The 19,083-nt window shown below is 65.0% G+C and overlaps 1 protein-coding gene across 1 annotated transcript; it reads right to left on the bottom strand.

Annotated features, from left to right (window-relative positions):
• Positions 1 to 6,857: 6,857 nt before the first annotated feature.
• Chrna4 (cholinergic receptor nicotinic alpha 4 subunit) lies at positions 6,858 to 18,066 on the bottom strand. Its single transcript, XM_090352913.1, has 5 exons — positions 17,964 to 18,066; positions 15,154 to 15,198; positions 14,876 to 14,985; positions 8,455 to 9,775; positions 6,858 to 7,129 (listed from the first exon to the last, which is right to left on the bottom strand). Exons 2-5 carry the CDS (start codon positions 15,181 to 15,183, stop codon positions 7,004 to 7,006), a joined length of 1,587 nt encoding a protein of 528 aa, XP_090209039.1. The 5' UTR covers positions 15,184 to 15,198; positions 17,964 to 18,066; the 3' UTR covers positions 6,858 to 7,003.
• Positions 18,067 to 19,083: the final 1,017 nt, after the last annotated feature.

The raw sequence follows: 19,083 nt of genomic DNA, 5'->3' as shown, positions 1-19,083 counted from the left end.
CAGAGGGAGAGCAGGACTTTGGGGGTGCCGTGGGTCCGGCTGTTCCCTGTGGCAGGAAGGGAGCGGGAGTGTTAGGGTTCACCAGAACGTGGTCAGGGAGAGAGGCAGCTGTCCCTGCCAACAACGTCAGGCCAGGCTGACGCCCGGGGGCATCAGGAGCAGAGGTCCCAGGAGGGCGAGGCCAGAGATCAAAGCCCAGCCTGGCCTGAGCCACAAATGCCGGTGAATCTTATCTCATGATCCAGTGGGCTTTAGACACATGCTGGCACCCCTTGGGGCCCCAAACACTCCAGACGAGGTTCCTGCCCCCACAGACCAGCCTGGAGGTGCTGGCATGGATGCGGGCATACCTAAGAACCTGCCACGCCACCGTGAGAGCTCTGGACACGGGACAGCTCTGCATGTGTGTGCACATGCATGTACAAGCATGAACATACATGTCCATGCCACAACACATGTGAGCTTCTACCTGTGCGCACATGGGGGTGTGTCCTCTTCATTTTCACATGATGACGTGCCTCCAGGCATGTGTGGTGCCTCGTGTGCACACGTGTGCTTCTGACATGAGTCTTGGTGAGCACTTTATATGCCACCTGGCTTTTATTGAGGTAGGTGTTCACAAAATGGAGGGTAGAATCACAGTCAGCAGATTATACTGTCACATACACATGCCATGCAGGAGTGAAACTCACACATGCCAGGTGGTCACACAGGACTGGAAGAGTCACATATGCCAGGTGGTCATGCAGGACTGGAGCTCACACAGGTCATACAGGACTGGAGCTCACACAGGTCATACGGGACTGGAGCTCACACACGTCACACGGGACTGGAGCTCACACACGTCATACGGGACTGGAGCTCACACAGGTCACACGGGACTGGAGCTCACAGGTCATACGGGACTGGAGCTCACACACGTCATACGGGACTGGAGCTCACACAGGTCACACGGGACTGGAGCTCACAGGTCATACGGGACTGGAGCTCACACACGTCATACGGGACTGGAGCTCACACAGGTCATATGGGAGAGGAGCTCACACAGGTCACACGGGACTGGAGCTCACACAGGTCACACGGGACTGGAGCTCACAGGTCATACGGGACTGGAGCTCACACAGCCCAGGTGGTCACACAGGACTGGCTGAGACCCACACAGCATCGCCTGAGCTTTGGACTATGGGGCAGGAATCCGAAGTGTCTTCTGTAGGGAATTCCAATTAGTCAGTTAGCTTCTCAATTGTCATTAAAAGATCGGCCAGGCTCCCTCTCCAAGTTGTGGTCACGTAATCCTAGACCTGAGATGGGCATATAAGCCTGTGAAAGGCCCCACAGGGCCTGTGGCTCAATGGGGAAGGATGACTGTGCTGCCCACAGTGCAACACCCAGATGTCTGGATCCACAAAGGACGTGAGGGACGCTGGACCCCACTGGGTGTGGTGGCACAGGTCTGTAATCTTAGCACCTGGAAATAGAGACAAGAGGATTGTGAGGTCAAGGCCAGCTTGGGGGCTGTGAGTTTGGCCTAATGGTGGAGTGCCTGCCTAGCAAGCATGAAACCCTGGGTTCCATACCTCAGGACCACATACACAGAAGAAGATGGAATGGTGCTGTGGCTCAAGTGGTAGAGCACTAGCCTTGAGCACAGAGAGGCTCAGGGTCAGAGTCTAGGCCTGAGTTCAAGCCCCGGGACTGGCAAAAAAAACCCCAAAACCCAAAAAACAAAACTCACACACACACACACACACACACACACACACACACGCAAAACCAGCTTGGGTTGTGCTTCTGAGATGCTGCTACAGAACAGACACTCAACACTAAAACTACGCTTTCAAAGCAATAGACACAGAACCTCAGGGCACGCAGATTTCTTAAGTAGCGCACACGAAAGGAAACACATGATGCACTTCATGTGAATTAAGTGCCTGTCTTCAGAAGACAGCGGAGAAATTCCACATCAGCCAAGGGCCATGGTGCGGCAGCAATCCAAGACACACAGGAACACACGGCTTGCAGCCATCACAGGAGAGAAGACTGGGCAAGCCCTGGGAGGAGACGGCACACAGGCATCAGGGAAGGTGAAGCATGCGGACATCCAACATTAGACACCCGGTGTGCACAGGGAGCTGCGGAGAAGGCCCAGACCTGAGGACACAGCCGCTGCAGCCCCGGACGATGCCCAGACCTGAGGACACAGCCGCTGCAGCCCCGGACGATGCCCACAGCTGAGGACACAGCCGCTGCAGCCCTGCACGATGCCCACAGCTGAGGACACAGAGGCTGCAGCCCCAGACGATGCCCACAGCTGAGGACACGGAGGCTGCAGCCCCGGACGATGCCCACAGCTGAGGACACGGAGGCTGCAGCCCCAGACGATGCCCACAGCTGAGGACACGGAGGCTGCATCCCTGCACGATGCCCACAGCTGAGGACACAGAGGCTGCAGCCCCGGACGATGCCCACAGCTGAGGACACGGAGGCTGCATCCCTGCACGATGCCCACAGCTGAGGACACAGAGGCTGCAGCCCTGGATGATGTCCACAGCTGAGGACACGGAGGCTGCAGCCCTGGACGATGTCCACAGCTGAGGACAAAGAGGCTGCAGCCCTGCACGATGCCCACAGCTGAGGACACAGAGGCTGCAGGCCTGGATGATGTCCACAGCTGAGGACACAGAGGCTGCAGCCCTGGATGATGTCCACAGCTGAGGACACAGAGGCTGCAGCCCTGCACGATGCCCACAGCTGAGGACACAGAGGCTGCAGGCCTGGATGATATCCACAGCTGAGGACACAGAGGCTGCAGCCCTGGATGATGTCCACATCTGAGGACACAGAGGCTGCAGCCCCGGACGATGTCCACAGCTGAGGACACAGAGGCTGCAGCCCTGGATGATGCCCACAGCTGAGGACACGGAGGCTGCAGCCCGGACGATGCCCGCAGCTGAAGACACAGAGGCTGCAGCCCCGGACGATGCCCACAGCTGTGGACACAGAGGCTGCAGCCCTGCACGATGCCCACAGCTGAGGACACGGAGGCTGCAGCCCTGCACGATGCCCACAGCTGAGGACACAGAGGCTGCAGCCCCGTACGATGTCCACAGCTGAGGACAGAGAGGCTGCAGCCCTGCACGATGTCCACAGCTGAGGACACAGAGGCTGCAGCCCTGGATGATGCCCACAGCTGAGGACACAGAGGCTGCAGCCCCGGACGATGCCCACAGCTGAGGACACAGAGGCTGCAGGCCTGCACGATGTCCACAGCTGAGGACACAGAGGCTGCAGCCCTGCACGATGCCCACAGCTGAGGACACGGAGGCTGCAGCCCCGGACGATGTCCACAGCTGAGGACACAGAGGCTGCAGCCCCGGATGACGTCCACAGCTGAGGACACAGAGGCTGCAGCCCTGCACGATGTCCAGAGCTGAGGACACAGAGGCTGCAGCCCTGGATGATGCCCACAGCTGAGGACACAGAGGCTGCAGCCCTGGACGATGCCCACAGCTGAGGACTGTGCCGGCACAGCCCCGTGCAGTGTCCACGTTGGAGGGAAGGCATCTATCCCACATGGTCTAACCACCTAAACCAGACTCACTCGTCAGGCAGCGCCTGAGAGCAGGGCCTTGGTAGGGAGGGGATGCCGGGCCCAAGAACAGGGCATGTCCAGTCCTGCTCAATCTGCATGTGTGCCACTCCGTGAGCCTGGCAAATAGCAAGAAATGTCAGCCAGGATTAGGATAACGGAGGGATTGGGAGTGCAAACCACCCATTCACACAGAAAGCGTCTTCACATCATCTTCTAAATCCCAACACAAACACCACCGCTCAACCATCCCCTGCTGGTACTGGGCCCTAAGTAGTGTGCTTTCCACTGTGGCCAAGAAATTAATTTGGGGCTTGCAACTGACATTTTTCTGTAGACTGAACTAGAAGGGACTAGAGTAAAAATAAAGCAAGTCAGACCACACGTCCTCATACAGCTGTGTTCCAGGCTTGGGTGCAGGCTATGGGTGAATTCTAGGTGCCAGCAAGCTCACCCAGGGGAGGCCAGAGCACTGTGGGCAGCTCATGGGCACACAAGTGGCCAGGTGCCAGCAGAACTTGACTTGTAAGGTGGAGTCAGACTCGTGGTCCCAAAGCTAGTCCAGGACATGGAGCACTGCACTGCCTGATGGGAAATCAGTGTCCAAGGCCAGGGCAGTGCCAGGCCAGCTGCTGACAGGCCAAGGCCAGGGCAGTGCCAGGCCAGCTGCTGACAGGAGGCCAAGGCCAGGGCAGTGCCAGGCCAGCTGCTGACAGGAGGCCAAGGCCAGGGCAGTGCCAGGCCAGCTGCTGACAGGAGGCCAAGGCCACTCATCCACCAGGACGAGCCCTGTGCAGATTGACTGCAGGGCCGGCCTCACTGGACTGTTGTCATCATCTTCCTCTGGGGAGGGTCTCGGGGGGGGGGGGCATGGCCTACCAGGAGGTGGGAGGGGTGGGGAAGGGTAAGCAAGGGCCGAGGCCTCCATCTGCATGGGTCGCCGGGCAGGCCATAGCTGCGGTGAGTGAAGAGTGTGCAGAGTGGCTGTTAGGTGCACGGTGGCCAGACCCTGGTTGATTCAGGGCAAGAAAACACTGGCCTGACGAGAGGGTTGGGCAAGGAGGCGGCCACAGGCCTGGATTTCCCACTGGCCTTGGAGATGTGAGCAAGCGAGCCAGGCACCTGGAAGCCAGCCTGGCTGGGAGCTCCAGTCTCCAGTCAGAGGGGCCCAGCAAGACGGCAAGGCATCCGTCGTGGTGTACAGAAGACACAGGCTCACACAGACCCCCCAGACTCACGCTGGACCCACAGCTGAAAAGTGGAAACAAGCACGCTGCAACTCGCTTTATTCGGACAGAACACAGCTCAGCAGCAGAGCAGGAAGCACATGGCAACGCCTGGCACTCACAGCACCACAGCCAGCCTTGGCACGGCTACTCAGAGTACGGGAAGGCAGCTGCCCACAGCTCCCACCTCAGGAGCTGGTGGCCCGGTCAGTGGGCCTCAGGGTCACATGACAGGAGGGAAGGACAAGAGGGCTGGGGCTTGCGTGGGGGACACGGAAAGCTAGAGCGGGAGGGGGGGTGTCCATGCATCAGAGGTGGCACTGTCCCACATCTTACATCATGCATTCGCCACAATGAAACTTCAGGCGTGGATGAAAACGGCCATCCAGGGCTCTGGGGAGCCTGCTGCCTGCTTTCTCTTTCCAGGGCTCTGGGAAGCCTGCTGCCTGCTTTCTCTTTCCAGGGCTCTGGGGAGCCTGCTGCCTGCTTTCTCTTTCCAGGGCTCTGGGGAGCCTCCTGCCTGCTTTCTCTTTCCAGGGCTCTGGGGAGCCTGCTGCCTGCTTTCTCTTTCCGGGCCCTCTGGCTGATGTCTGACGATGCTCTGTTCAGGGTCATCCTGCTAGGAGACCTGGCCACCCCTCCACTGACCCAGAAAGAACAGGCGTGGTTGCTCCACAGCTGTGCCCACATCAGAGCCCAGGGTCAGCTTATGCAACGCAGATGCCAGCTACATCTGAAGCCTGTGTCTGGTCCTGTGCCAAGCCCCTCGGGCCCCATGTACTCTGGGGAGAGGGACAGTGTGGGTTGGGCCCCACATGACCAGTGGGGGCCAGCACAGAGCAAATCTGGGCCGGTGGGGGCTCCATGCCCAGGGGGCCGGGGAGGCGGGGGGTGGGGGCTCAGGGTTAGCACCTGAGCTGCATATTATCTGCCCAGCAGGACTCTGGACCAGCGCCCTCCCTTCTCCCAGGGGCACCAGGAGCCGCCCCAGGTTCAGAGGGGGTCTGCCAGAGGGGAGGGGGCCTGGATGACACCACCCCTTAGGGCAGCCTGTCCCACGCCACCGTGCAGCTGGGACCGGTGAGTCCTACCTCTGAGAAGGCAGCTGTGTGCCCGGTGCTTGGTGTGTCGGCCCCAGTCCTCACCAGTCACACCTCCATTTCTGTCAAGCACCTTCTGCCCAAGGGCTGCCCTGGGGGTGGTGAGACCCCTGTGCCAGGGCCCAGGGACTCGATGGCTGAGGGCACAGGGCCCAAGCTGGTGGGGAGAGGACACAGTGAGATCTGCCGGGCAGCTTCCTCACTGGGCACTTTCTGGGGCTGGGTACTGTGCCATTCCCTCGGCCTCAGGACACCTGGAGTCTCCAAGGTGGAGACAGCTTCCCCTGCCCCCACCAGGGCCGTCCTCCTGCGAGGCAGAGCCTGACGAGGCCCTGGGCTGGGGCCTGGAGGGTGTAGTGCCTTCCCAGGGGCATTGAGCTCAGCACGGTGGGCTCATTGTGGTGATGGAGACAGGAAGTCCTTCCTCAAGTCTGTCACAGCCCAGGCGGTCTCGGAGTATGTGCAAAGCTGGAGACATGGGGCTGGGGGCTGGAGCTCAGCTTCAGCTCTACATGGGCCTAGGAAACCCCAAGTCTGGGGTTGCTGGGCTGCCCAGCCCCCCACCCTGGAAGGCAGAAGCCTGGGCTCTCGGGGACCAAGGTCTTGCGTGCGTGCGTGTGCCCCACCCTGGGACCCGCCAGACCTGAGAGCCCAGGTTCCCCGACTCTAGCAGGGAGGACAGGCCAGCCAGGGTGCAGGGGGTGGCCCTGGGTCCCACAGGGATGGGGTGATGGGTGGCTGGGGGAGAGTCCAGGGCCAGGGCTGGCAGCAGGGCATCTGCTGGACGCCAGCGGGTCAGGAGGTCAGTGTCACCTACTCTGGGAACTTTAATTGGGCTCCGGGTGCGACTTTGCCGCTGGAGTGGAACACAGACGGCGGGGGGGGGGGGGGGGGCGCCGGCCGTGCCTGAGGCCATGGCACAGCCACGGATTTACAGTCCCAGGGCAGTCTCATTCCAAGCAGCTCACAGCAGGCCCGGGAGCTGGGGGACAGCAGGCGAGGGCTGTGACCAGAGCCCAGAGCCAGGGCATGCCGTGTCCCCAGGCCGTGTCCCCAGGCCATGTCCCCAGGCCACGCCGCCTCTGCACCTAGATCCTGCCAGCCAGCCAGGGCGGCAGGAAGAGGCCCACGGTGCCGAGCAGGCAGACGACGACGAACATCCAGAGGAAGATGCGGTCGATGACCATGGCCACGTACTTCCAGTCCTCCTTCACCTGCAAACCCAGACCCAGCTCAGCGAGGGCCCCGGCCGCGCGGGCAGCGTGCGCCCTGTCCAGGGGCTGGTGCCCTGAGTTTTCAAAATGACAGCCAGTCAGTGCTCACGGCAGGGCTGGTCAGTCACCGCCAGTGCCAGGACGAGCCCTGCGGCTGGCAGCCGGCTCTGCTCCCTCCTGGGCCTGTGACTCCAGCCCCTCTGAAGATGAAAGAGGCCCTGTGACCCTGAGCCCCCCGCTGGCCCGGCTGCCCTGGAATCAGGTCAGTCCGCTGCAGGACTGCAGGGGAGGGGGGGGAGGCTGGCTTCGTGAAGACTCTGCTGCCCTTCTGCTGTCGTCCACCGCTCCCCACCGCTCCCCAGCGGCCTGCCTGCCTGATCACGCGGGCCATGGCATCTCATGGCCAGAGCTGCAGCAGGATGTGCCAGCCCCAGAGCTGGCTCCTCCCCAGGTGGGACTCTAAGAACTTCCTGGAAACTTCCAGAAGGGTCTCATGGCTCCGCAGGGATTGGGGGGCAGTGACTCTGAGGGGCTACGGCCCCTCACTCCCAGGGCTTCCTCATTCCCAGGAGGCCCAGCTCAGGTGGGGGAGGCCAGGGGTCTCCAGGAGGGAAGGGGTGAGAGGAGCCTGAAGTGACCCTCCAGTCCCGGCGGGGTGTGGGGGGGTGGCAGGGCAGCCCAGGGCAAGGTCACCAGAGACAGATGCTAAATGTCACTGGGGACGTGACACAGGCCAGGTCCCAGCAGAGCTGGCCCTCCCCCACCCACCCTCCCCCGCTGAGCGGGAGGGACCTGCCCGGACCCCATGATTTTCCACAGGACTGACAGGTGGCATAGGCTGGGTCCCAGACCCCAAACCCCACGGCCCCTGTGCATCTTCTCCCCATTGTAGAACTGACTCCAGGCAGCGTGCTCACTTGAGCGCTGGGCCTCGGGCTATGGGTCAGGGGTGGTGGCAGTAGCCTCGCCCTGTTTTGCAGTGGTGGCAGGGGAGGAGGTGGGGAGGGCCCTGCCCGTCTCCCCAGCATGGCCAGTGGGCGTCCCCAGCAACCAGCAGTGGTCCTTCAGCTGCCCCTGGGAAAACCTCGTGAGGGCCTGGGGACGGTGTCCCAGGGCTGGTCAGACCTGACACCTGAAGGCCAGCATCCCAGCCCCCTGCCCGGCTTCCCCCAGCTCAGCCAGAGGCCTGCAGGGGCTCTGGGCAGAAGCCACACAGAGGAATCCCCAAGTTGAGCCGCTGTGGTCTGGGGACTGGAAACACAGGGCCTTTGGTGGTCACAGAGGGGCCACAGCCCCCTCCCAGGCACAGCCCCAGGCAGACTTACGGAGAAATCTGCATCTTCCGCCTTCAGGTGGTCTGCAATGTACTGGACACCCTCGACGGCCCGCATCAGAGCCGGCGACAGGGGCAGGGGCCTGGGCGGGGTCTTGGCGCCTTGGGTCTGGAGCACAGTGACTGGGAACACGGCAGAGGGGTCCTTGCAGGAGCACTTGCACGGAGATGGCTGGTCTGGGGTTGGAGGATCGGCCGGGCGGGACTTCAGGGCCGTGGGGGAGCCAGCCGGCGGGCCCTGGGTGGGAGAAGCAGGGCCTTCCCGGGGAGCCCCGTTCTGGATGCTTCGAGATCGGCATCGGACGGCCACCTCCGGGGCCTCCCCGAGGGGTGGCACGTGCTGGACGCTCAGGGACCGGGCCTTGACGAGCCCCGGGACCCCGGCACTGGCGGGCAGCCCACGTGCACCGGGCGAGTGGCCAGGGCCGGTCTTCTCCACCTGTGAGGGCTGGGAAGCAGAAGCCTGGTCGGAGGGCGGCCCGCCGCCGGGGCGGGGCTCCGCCGGCACGTCCGGGACCCACGGCCGGCCCTGCGGCTCGGGCCAGAAGCGGGGGGCCCCGGGCATCTTGTGCATGGACTCGATGAGCCTCCGGCAGTTGTCCTTCACCACGGACGGCCGCTTCATGAAGAGCAGGCGCGGGACGACGTCCAGGAAGGCCCGGCGCACCCAGGCCGGCATGGCGTGCGTGCGGGGCGCGCGGTGGTGCACGTTGAGCACGAAGACGGTGATGACGATGGACAGCGTGACGAAGACCATGGTGAAGAGCAGGTACTCGCCGATGAGCGGGATGACCAGCGAGGTGGACGGGATGATCTCGGTGATGAGCAGCAGGAAGACGGTGAGCGAGAGCAGCACGGAGATGCAGAGCGTGATCTTCTCGCCGCACTCGGAGGGCAGGTAGAAGACCAGCACGGTGAGGCAGGAGAGCAGCAGGCACGGGACGAGGAGGTTGATGGTGTAGAAGAGCGGCAGCCGGCGGATGACGAAGGCGTAGGTGATGTCCGGGTAGATCTCGGCGCAGCACTCGTACTTCCTGGTGTTGTAGGTGCCCACCGCGTCCACGATCACCCACTCCCCGCTCTCCCACAAGTCCAGCTGGTCCACGCGGCTGTGCATGCTCACCAGGTCGATCTTGGCCTTGTCGTAGGTCCAGGAGCCGAACTTCATGGTGCAGTTCTGCTGGTCGAAGGGGAAGAAGGTGACGTCGATGCTGCAGGAGCTCTTGTAGATGGCCGGGGGCGCCCACTGCACCCTCCCGTCGTGGAAGAGGTGGGCCTTGGTCAGGTGTGTGACCGCGAAGTCACCATCCGCGCTGAGCAGGGAGAGAAGGGAGTGAGAGCCCAGGCGGCCGGCCCCGCCCCTCCCTCCTGCACAGAAGGGCTCACAGTGTCACCCGGACCCCGCCAGCCAACGCAGGAGCACTGCCCCCCCCCCCGGGGGGGAAGCAAACGGGCTCTGTGGAGCACGGCGGGTCACCCTGGGCTGTGACTCACCCGTGTGCCTTCCTTTACCACCCGTGTGAGCGGGGAGCACACAGGAGGCGTGAGCTGACAGAAGGGCCCTGTGGCTGGTTGTTACTTGTGAGGGAACGGGGACGGAGGCTGGCCTCCCTCCGTCTCCACACCGGCGCCCTGGCTTCCACTGGGGAACCACAGAGCCCTGGAGCCCGTTAGCAGGCATCCTAGAGGTACTGGCAGGAGAGGGCATCAGAGAGCAGTAGGACAGGCTGAGTGGGTCCCTGATCCGCCCGTCCTCTCAAGGGTGCTCCTGTCCTGCCCACAGGCTGGGTGGGCCATGAACAAGGGGACTTTCTCCACCCCTGGGCTGGGCCCCCCTCAACTCCCCAACTCTCCCCCCAGAGCCAGAGGCACCAGCCCCACCCCATGTGCTCGTGGACCTTGCTTTCCCAACTCCAGCTCAGGCTAGACTCCACGGGAGCAGAGGGACGAGGGTGCCCCTGCCCTGAGCAGGCCTGCCCGCCGTCCCCCAGGCCATCTGATCAGACCCTGTTGCACACGGACGAGCTCTCTGAAGCTGGTTAAACCCCATCAACAGCAGGACTCATAGTGCCTCCGAGGATAGCACCACCCTGAACCCCGGGTGTACTTTGTTTGCCCTACAGCCCAGCCCCTGTGGATTCCGTCCTGCCTCTGCCTCCCAGGCCCAAATCAAAGGTTATGGCCTCCTGAGCCCCTTGGGCACAAGGCCTTGCTCATGTGGGTATGTGTCTGCTGACGGGCATCCGCCTGCTGACCCTGCCCTCCTCACCAGCCCGCCAGGTCCAGACCAGTTATAAAGTTACAGCCTTCAGCCAGGACCCTGGAGGGCCCCACTGCTGGAGCCACGGAGACCCCAGCCTCCCCCCCCCCCGGGGCCTTGCACCCCTGGTTTCCACTGGTGAGGATCCCCCCCCTCCTCTATCTCATCCCATACCAGCTGTCTCTCACAAAGCTGTGCCTCTGCACAGTGAAGAACCTGCAGGAGCCGCTTCTCACCTCCACCCCAGTGAGGCTGGCGCTGGCACAGCCCGCACAGCCCTGCGCCAGCTCCCTCGCGGAAGCCGGGCTCCCTCCGGGCAGACGGGGGTGGATCTTGCCGCTCAGCACATTTCAGCCGCGTGGAACCCGTTTGCTTCCTGCTCCCGGCCCCATCTCCCCAAAATCAAAGCCTTGCTCCTCAGAGGTACAAATTAAAATTCTCACACAGGAAGTGACAGGCTCTGCCCAGCAGACCTGCTGCCCGCAGGAACCAAGTGGTTGGACTCACAGCCCTGGCCGCGGGCTCCATTTTAGTCCTCTATGCAGCCTTCTGCAAGGCTCCCACACACTCCCCACCCGCTCCAGACCCAGCTTTGGGCCTCACCCTGCCTGAAGGCCACAAGGGAGACGTCTGGGAGCTTACTCACTCAGTACAGCTGCCCCAAAGGGCCAACGACATGGCACGGCTGCCCACCAGATGCACAGACAGGACAGACCCTCTGGCGTGCTGGCACCCCACAGCCTCCAGGGCTGGCTGTGCTGGTGGGGGATGTGTGTCTTGCTGTCTCTGAGCCCCTGTCCCACCACAGCTCTTCAGAGTCCCCAGAAAGCTGGGGCAGTTGCGATCATGCATTGAATTGTCTCAACGAGCAGATTCTGGACCCGCAGGCCTGCTGAATGCCCACTTTGCTCAGAGGTGAGCAAGATTGCAAGGTTCTGGGCACTGGCCTCAAAGGGCCAAACATGCACCATGAATGCACCCAGAACCCACTCACAGCCATTTCCTACCCACCGTCACCCGCCATTACTGCGCCCAGAACCCACTCACAGCCGTTTCCACACACCTGGTGAGACCATTACTGGCCCTGATTAAGGAGAAGAGCCGGTTGCCCTTCCTCCAATAGGGCCATTTGTGGGTCAGGCGGACACCCCGGGGCAAGACGGGGCTGAGGACAGACGTCTGGCCTGGCGAGGAACAGCTGCCTTTGCTCCATTTATAAAGCATTGCTGGAGCCTCTGCCCACCCAAGTGAGACAGAAGAATCACCCTGAGTGGATTCGGCTCAGAGCATGGCTGCTCTGGCTCGGGGCCCTGGCGCGGGGCACGGGGAAGAGGTGAGGACGCCAGCACATGGAAGAGGCAGCCGGTCCCTGGACACACCACAAACCACTCCACAGCTCGACTCCAGCCCAGCCTCCAGGAGGCCACGTGGACAGCAGGCTGTGTGCAGAGCTGCCCGTGTGCTTTGCCAACTGGCACGATACCCGGCGGGCACAGCCACAAGGACGGAGCCGAGAGGGCCCAGGCAAGGCGCCAGGGCAGCCAGCCTGGCTCCCCTCCTTCCAGACCCTCCTGCAGCCTGCAGGGCCCGCACAGGCGAGGTGAGAAGCGGGTAGGGACGGTTGAGGGACTCCGTGGAGTGGGAGGCCGGGCCCTGACATCACCCAGGGAGGCACCCTGGGCATAGAGAGGAGTCAGACACCAGAGGAGGCCCAGGGCTGAGCCAGGCACCCAAGTCCCCGGGCCTCACCCAGTGCAGGCCCTGACCCCCTAAGACCAGGCAGCCACCCCTCCCTGTGGACACCTGTCCAGCCTGGGCCCAGGTCCCCGGGCCTCGCCCAGTGCAGGCCCTGACCCCCTAAGACCAGGCAGCCACCCCTCCCTGTGGACGCCTGTCCAGGCCTGGTGCCCAGGTCCCCGGGCCTCACCCAGTGCAGGCCCTGACCCCCTAAGACCAGGCAGCCACCCCTCCCTGTGGACACCTGTCCAGCCTGGGCCCAGGTCCCCGGGCCTCGCCCAGTGCAGGCCCTGACCCCCTAAGACCAGGCAGCCACCCCTCCCTGTGGACACCTGTCCAGCCTGGGCCCAGGTCCCCGGGCCTCGCCCAGTGCTGGCCCTGACCCCTCAAGACCAGGCAGCCACCCCTCCCTGTGGACGCCTGTCCAGGCCTGGTGCCCAGGTCCCCGGGCCTCGCCCAGTGCAGGCCCTGACCCCTCAAGACCAGGCAGCCACCCCTCCCTGTGGACACCTGTCCAGGCCTGGGCCCAGGTCCCCGGGCCTCGCCCAGTGCTGGCCCTGACCCCCTAAGACCAGGCAGCCACGCCCTCCCTGTGGACGCCTGTCCAGCCTGGGCCCAGGTCCCCGGGCCTCGCCCAGTGCAGGCCCTGACCCCTCAAGACCAGGCAGCCACCCCTCCCTGTGGACACCTGTCCAGGCCTGGTGCCCAGGTCCCCGGGCCTCGCCCAGTGCAGGCCCTGACCCCTCAAGACCAGGCAGCCACCCCTCCCTGTGGACACCTGTCCAGGCCTGGGCCCAGGTCCCCGGGCCTCGCCCAGTGCAGGCCCTGACCCCTCAAGACCAGGCAGCCACCCCTCCCTGTGGACACCTGTCCAGGCCTGGTGCCCAGGTCCCCGGGCCTCGCCCAGTGCAGGCCCTGACCCCCTAAGACCAGGCAGCCACCCCTCCCTGTGGACGCCTGTCCAGGCCTGGTGCCCAGGTCCCCGGGCCTCGCCCAGTGCAGGCCCTGACCCCTCAAGACCAGGCAGCCACCCCTCCCTGTGGACACCTGTCCAGGCCTGGTGCCCAGGTCCCCGGGCCTCGCCCAGTGCAGGCCCTGACCCCTCAAGACCAGGCAGCCACCCCTCCCTGTGGACACCTGTCCAGGCCTGGTGCCCAGGTCCCCGGGCCTCGCCCAGTGCAGGCCCTGACCCCTCAAGACCAGGCAGCCACCCCTCCCTGTGGACACCTGTCCAGGCCTGGTGCCCAGGTCCCCGGGCCTCGCCCAGTGCAGGCCCTGACCCCCTAAGACCAGGCAGCCACCCCTCCCTGTGGACGCCTGTCCAGGCCTGGTGCCCAGGTCCCCGGGCCTCGCCCAGTGCAGGCCCTGACCCCTCAAGACCAGGCAGCCACCCCTCCCTGTGGACGCCTGTCCAGGCCTGGTGCCCAGGTCCCCGGGCCTCGCCCAGTGCAGGCCCTGACCCCTCAAGACCAGGCAGCCACCCCTCCCTGTGGACGCCTGTCCAGGCCTGGTGCCCAGGTCCCCGGGCCTCGCCCAGTGCAGGCCCTGACCCCCTAAGACCAGGCAGCCACCCCTCCCTGTGGACGCCTGTCCAGGCCTGGTGCCCAGGTCCCCGGGCCTCGCCCAGTGCAGGCCCTGACCCCCTAAGACCAGGCAGCCACGCCCTCCCTGTGGACGCCTGTCCAGGCCTGGTGCCCAGGTCCCCGGGCCTCGCCCAGTGCAGGCCCTGACCCCCTAAGACCAGGCAGCCACCCCTCCCTGTGGACGCCTGTCCAGGCCTGGTGCCCAGGTCCCCGGGCCTCGCCCAGTGCAGGCCCTGACCCCCTAAGACCAGGCAGCCACGCCCTCCCTGTGGACGCCTGTCCAGGCCTGGGCCCAGGTCCCCGGGCCTCGCCCAGTGCAGGCCCTGACCCCCTAAGACCAGGCAGCCACGCCCTCCCTGTGGACGCCTGTCCAGCCTGGGCCCAGGTCCCCGGACCTCGCCCAGTGCAGGCCCTGACCCCTCAAGACCAGGCAGCCACCCCTCCCTGTGGACGCCTGTCCAGGCCTGGTGCCCAGGTCCCCGGGCCTCGCCCAGTGCAGGCCCTGACCCCCTAAGACCAGGCAGCCACGCCCTCCCTGTGGACGCCTGTCCAGGCCTGGTGCCCAGGTCCCCGGGCCTCGCCCAGTGCAGGCCCTGACCTCCTAAGACCAGGCAGCCACCCCTCCCTGTGGACGCCTGTCCAGGCCTGGGCCCAGGTCCCCGGGCCTCGCCCAGTGCTGGCCCTGACCCCCTAAGACCAGGCAGCCACCCCTCCCTGTGGACACTGTCCAGGCCTGGGCCCAGGTCCCCGGGCCTCGCCCAGTGCAGGCCCTGACCCCTCAAGACCAGGCAGCCACGCCCTCCCTGTGGACACCTGTCCAGGCCTGGGCTCACTTGTTGTAGAGGACGATGTCTGGCCTCCAGATCAGCTCTGAGGGGACGCGGATGGAGGTGACATTTTCATAGTCCCCTGGGTCCCAGCGCAGCTTGTAGTCACGCCACTCCTGGGCAAGGAAAGGGGCCACAGGTGAGGGGTGCAGGGGCACGGGGGGGGGTCCACGGGTGAGGTGTGCAGGGGTGGGGAGGGTCCACGGGTGAGGAGTGCAGGGGTGGGGAGGGCAGGGTGGGTCCACGGGTGAGGGGTGCAGGGGTGGGGAGCACCCTGCCCTCACCTGTTTCACCCACACATTGGTTGTCATCATCTGGTTCTTCTCATCCTAGGACACAGCAAGAAGAGCTGGGGTCTGTTCTCCTCCACTCCAGGCTCCCTCTCCACAGCCCAGGGCATGGTCTGGCCAGAGCGGAGCCTCGCTCGGCAGAGGGCAGAGCCTCGGTGGAGGGGGGCCATCCCTGGAGGCAGCCGGAGGGCCTTGGGGATGGGCCCGATGATCCAGAACCTTCCCAGAAGCCAACTGCGCCCAGGCTGGGCTGAGGCCCGACCCCCTGGTTGAGGCCCGACCCCTCTGGGTGGGCGCCTCTGCTGCCTGTGGGTTCAGCCTGCTTCCCAGGAGCTCTGCCCCACGGGGCCTGACCTCTGCGGTGGGGTGACCCCTGCCACGGGTGCCCCCTGCAGACATGACCTCCTCTCTGACAACAGGCACTGCCCCTTGAGGCCACCAGACAGCTGGGGTGAGTGGATCTCAGCCCTGGCCAAGGAGGCCTCGGACCACGCCTGGCTCTGGGTGAGTCAGGAGGCCCTGGCCAGCTAAGCTAAGGTCACTGTGTAGCTGACAGTTCAGCAAAGAAGGGCTGGCCATGCCTACCCTGTGTGGTGCTGGCTCCACTGTCCCCCCATACTTCTTTTCCCTCGACTTCTCTAGACCATCGGACCAAGCCAATGCCCACATTTCTGATCAGGCCCCAGGCTCAAGACCTGTGCTCTGGAAATCCCAGGAGGGAGGGGGGCCTTCTAGAGAAGGGGGTAAGGAGGGCTCTGGAGACAGGAAGCCCCAGGTCCAGGCTCTGTGGGTATGGAGTGCCCGCCTGGGTCCAGCCATTGTTGCTCTCTGGGCTCCCAGGTGTCCTGGGACCTCCGGCCTGCGGAGCAGCAGGGGCCTCAGCAGAGCCCAGGGATGTGGCGGGACTCGCCAGGGCTGCAGTGTCGGAGGGGGGAAGCTCCCCGCCTCAGCCCAGAGCACAGGGAAGTCCCCCCAGAGCCGACCCCTCAGCTGCCTGAGGAGTGGGGGGGGGTGCAGAACCAAGCAGGGAGCCGCTGCCTGGCTGCCTCGCAGGCTCAGCGCATGGCTCAGCCCTCGAGTGGCCACATCCCACGTCCAGGGAAGCAGGTGTGGGCACCGCTCAGCACAGGGCTCCAGAGCCCTCAACACAAGCCGGGCCCGGCCCTCTGCCTGGCCTCCCCTACCTCCCAGGGCCAGTGCTCCCGAGGTGTCCCCAGAGCAGGGAGACGTGTCACCGCATCCTGGCGCATGCCAGGCCAGGCATGGTGTGAGCTTGTGCAGCAGACACTGGCCCCGGAGGACATCTCCAGAGAGCACAGAGCCCGCCACAGGGGTGGGCATCCTGTTCCAGCTCTTGTGGAACCGGCAGTGTGGCCTGACACCTGCATGGAAGGGGGATCTGCTGTGTGTATTCATGGGTGTTCCTAGCCAGCCCGGGGCAGGGGGCAGGGCCTGGAGCTATGCCCCTCATGGGACCCATGCAGCGAAATCTTTCCTGGGCGTCAGTGTGCCTTGGGCACGCGGGGGGCTGCAGCACAGAGATGCTCCCTGCCGCCCAGAGAGCTTTGGAGGTGGGGCGGGGCAGTGGCAGAGGACCAGCCTTGAGCCGGCACCAGCAGCCATCTCTGCCTGCCACCCCTTGGCAACCATGTCTGCAAGGCTCAGCAGGTCGATGGAGGCCGTCCATCTTGCACTGTCCTGAGGCTGGACCTCAGCCAGTGTCATTGCAGGAATGTCGCTTGAGAGCCAGCTCCAGGACACCAAGGATGGCGGCCCAGGGGATCAGCTGGACAAGGCTGGCTGGCCCCAGGCAGGCAGAGATTCCAGAGTCTGTCAGAGCCCTGGGGTGCTGCCTGTCCACAGCCTGAGATGGTGGGGAAGCTTTCACCCCACATCACCAGGGAGGGTCCAGGACGCTGCCACACACAAGGTACCGCCTGAGGCCAGCGCAGACCTGGGGAGGGTCCAGGAGGGCTGAGGATGCAAAGCCCATTGCAGGGATGGCTCTCTCTTCCCAGACTCAGGCTCTGTCCTGGGCTCTGGGAGCTGGGATTCTGCAGCAGGCTGGAGCGGGCAGAATCCATGCTGAACAATTCCAGCCTTTCCAGACTTCCTCCTCCACCCCGAGAAGCCATACCCACGGCCAGAGCCCGTGCTGAGGAGGGGCCGTGTCCGTGAGAAGGGCGTGGGGATCCCAGAGGCAGGCCTCACACAGGGCAGCTGAGTCCGGCCAGGAAACGCTGGGAGCAGAGGACCTGGGGCCCCGAAGCATGCTCTCCTGGGAGGTGAGGTGTCTCTGCCTGCTCCCTTGGGCTGCCGTCCAGGCTGCAGGGCCCTCCGGTGGACCCGGGAAGAGAGCCACAGCCCAGGAGAGCAGGACCTGGCCTAGACTTGACCAGACCGTGGTTACCAGCCGGGGGCAGGGGTACCTCCAGGCGTGGCAGCACCCTTTCCTTCCACCCCAGGGACACCCCAAAGAAAGCTCCACAGCAGGGCTGCTCTGCACCAGGCGAATGCCCTCTCCCCTGCCCTCATGTGCTCGTCTGTTCTTTGCTCCTAAAGGTGCCCAGCTTGCAGTGGATGATGCAGCCATCCACATACCAGAGCCAGAGTCTGGGAAAACAAAACCCTACCAGCCAACCTCTCCTCCCACGGTCAGGCACAGCATGCACCTGCTGGGCTCAGGTGGCTGCAGCCAGCCACCAGCTTGGCAAGACACATAGCCACATGAGCCTTGGCCCATGCCAGCAGCCGCCGCTGGGTCTTGCCAGCCAGGTGAGGTGCCCAGGCCACCCCATGCCTACCACGTCAATGAGCTGGGCAATAGAAAGGCCAAAGCGGACGAGGACCACGTCGGAGCTGTTGGCTACGGGCCGGGACCACTTGTTGTAGCCAGAGAAGAGTGTCTTCAGAAGTCGCTCCTCCGCGTGGGCACGCATCTCAGCAGGACGGCTCCCTGCAGGGGAAGCAGGCGGGGACGCAGGCATGGGGGGGGCCGGGGTTGTGCCAGCAACCCTGCCACCCTGTTCACCGGCTTTGTCCAGCTCTCCCACGTCCCCTCCCGCCTCAGGACCTCCGCAGGCCGCCTCCGGAGCTGCCTCCCCTTCACCAGGCCAGCTCCCATCCCTGCCCAGGATGTCCCATCGCCCTGGGCTGGGTCGGACCTCACTGCACCTCGCCCAAGCCTGCCTGGACAACTGACCCGGCGCACACGGGTGTGGGTACAGAGGTGGTGAGTTCATAGGGCAGGCCTTTGTCTCCGGTGACCAGCAGAGACAAAGGGCCCGGGCTACAGCAGCGCGGACTGCAGCGAGCGGGAGCGCAAGGCTCCACCTGGCCCAGCCTGCTTCCATGCCGGGGAGGAGGGGGAGCGCTTCAGCTGACAATGCCCCGGCACCTGGGGACGGGGCACCCTGAGTCCCGGACAGGCATGCCAGGTGCCCAGCCCCACTCCATCGCCAGCCCGCTCATCCTTCCTGGTGTGGCTGGCGCTGCCCTGTCTGCGCTGGGTGGGAGGCAGGGCTGGAGGGGGCGGGACGGCCCCTCACCTGGCGCCCAGGAGCCCCCGCCCCTCCCGCCCGCGCTCCCACCAAAGGCCCCTCCAGGCCCGGGGGCGGGGGGGGGGTGGAAGGTGCCCTTCCTCCCGCCCTGGGGAGGGCAGGGGGCTCAATTCCCGCCGCGGGGCGGGTGGTGCGGTGGGGGCGAGTCGGGCAGCCAGGAGGGGCGGCGGCCGGGGCGGGGGCGCGGCCCCTCCTCGTGCTTCTAGCTCTGCAAACTCGGCCGGACCCGGACCCGGCCCCCCGCCCCGGCCCCCCGCCCCGGAGCCCCGCCCCGGACCCCCGGCCCCGGACCCCCGCCCCGGACCCCCGCCCCGGACCCCCCCCCCCCGGCCCCCCGCCCCGGAGCCCCGCCGACCCCGCTCCG

The sequence above is a fragment of the Megascapheus bottae genome, chromosome 18 (genome assembly GCF_031878675.1).
Source record: "Megascapheus bottae isolate mThoBot1 chromosome 18, mThoBot2.hap1, whole genome shotgun sequence".
In the NCBI taxonomy this organism is placed as follows: Eukaryota; Metazoa; Chordata; class Mammalia; order Rodentia; family Geomyidae; genus Megascapheus; species Megascapheus bottae.
Note: the sequence above shows the minus strand (reverse complement) of the source record. Positions and strands in the feature narration are given on the sequence as shown.

Bases quoted from the DNA above. Each gene is read 5' to 3' on its own strand.
- Chrna4 (XM_090352913.1), bottom strand. From the start codon at position 15,183: ATGATGACAACCAATGTGTGGGTGAAACAG. The intron at 14,986-15,153 runs GTGAGGGCAGGG...TTCCTTGCCCAG, and splicing joins CCAATGTGTGGGTGAAACAG to GAGTGGCGTGACTACAAGCT. The intron at 9,776-14,875 runs GTGAGCCCAGGC...CTCCCTGCTCAG, and splicing joins GACATCGTCCTCTACAACAA to CGCGGATGGTGACTTCGCGG.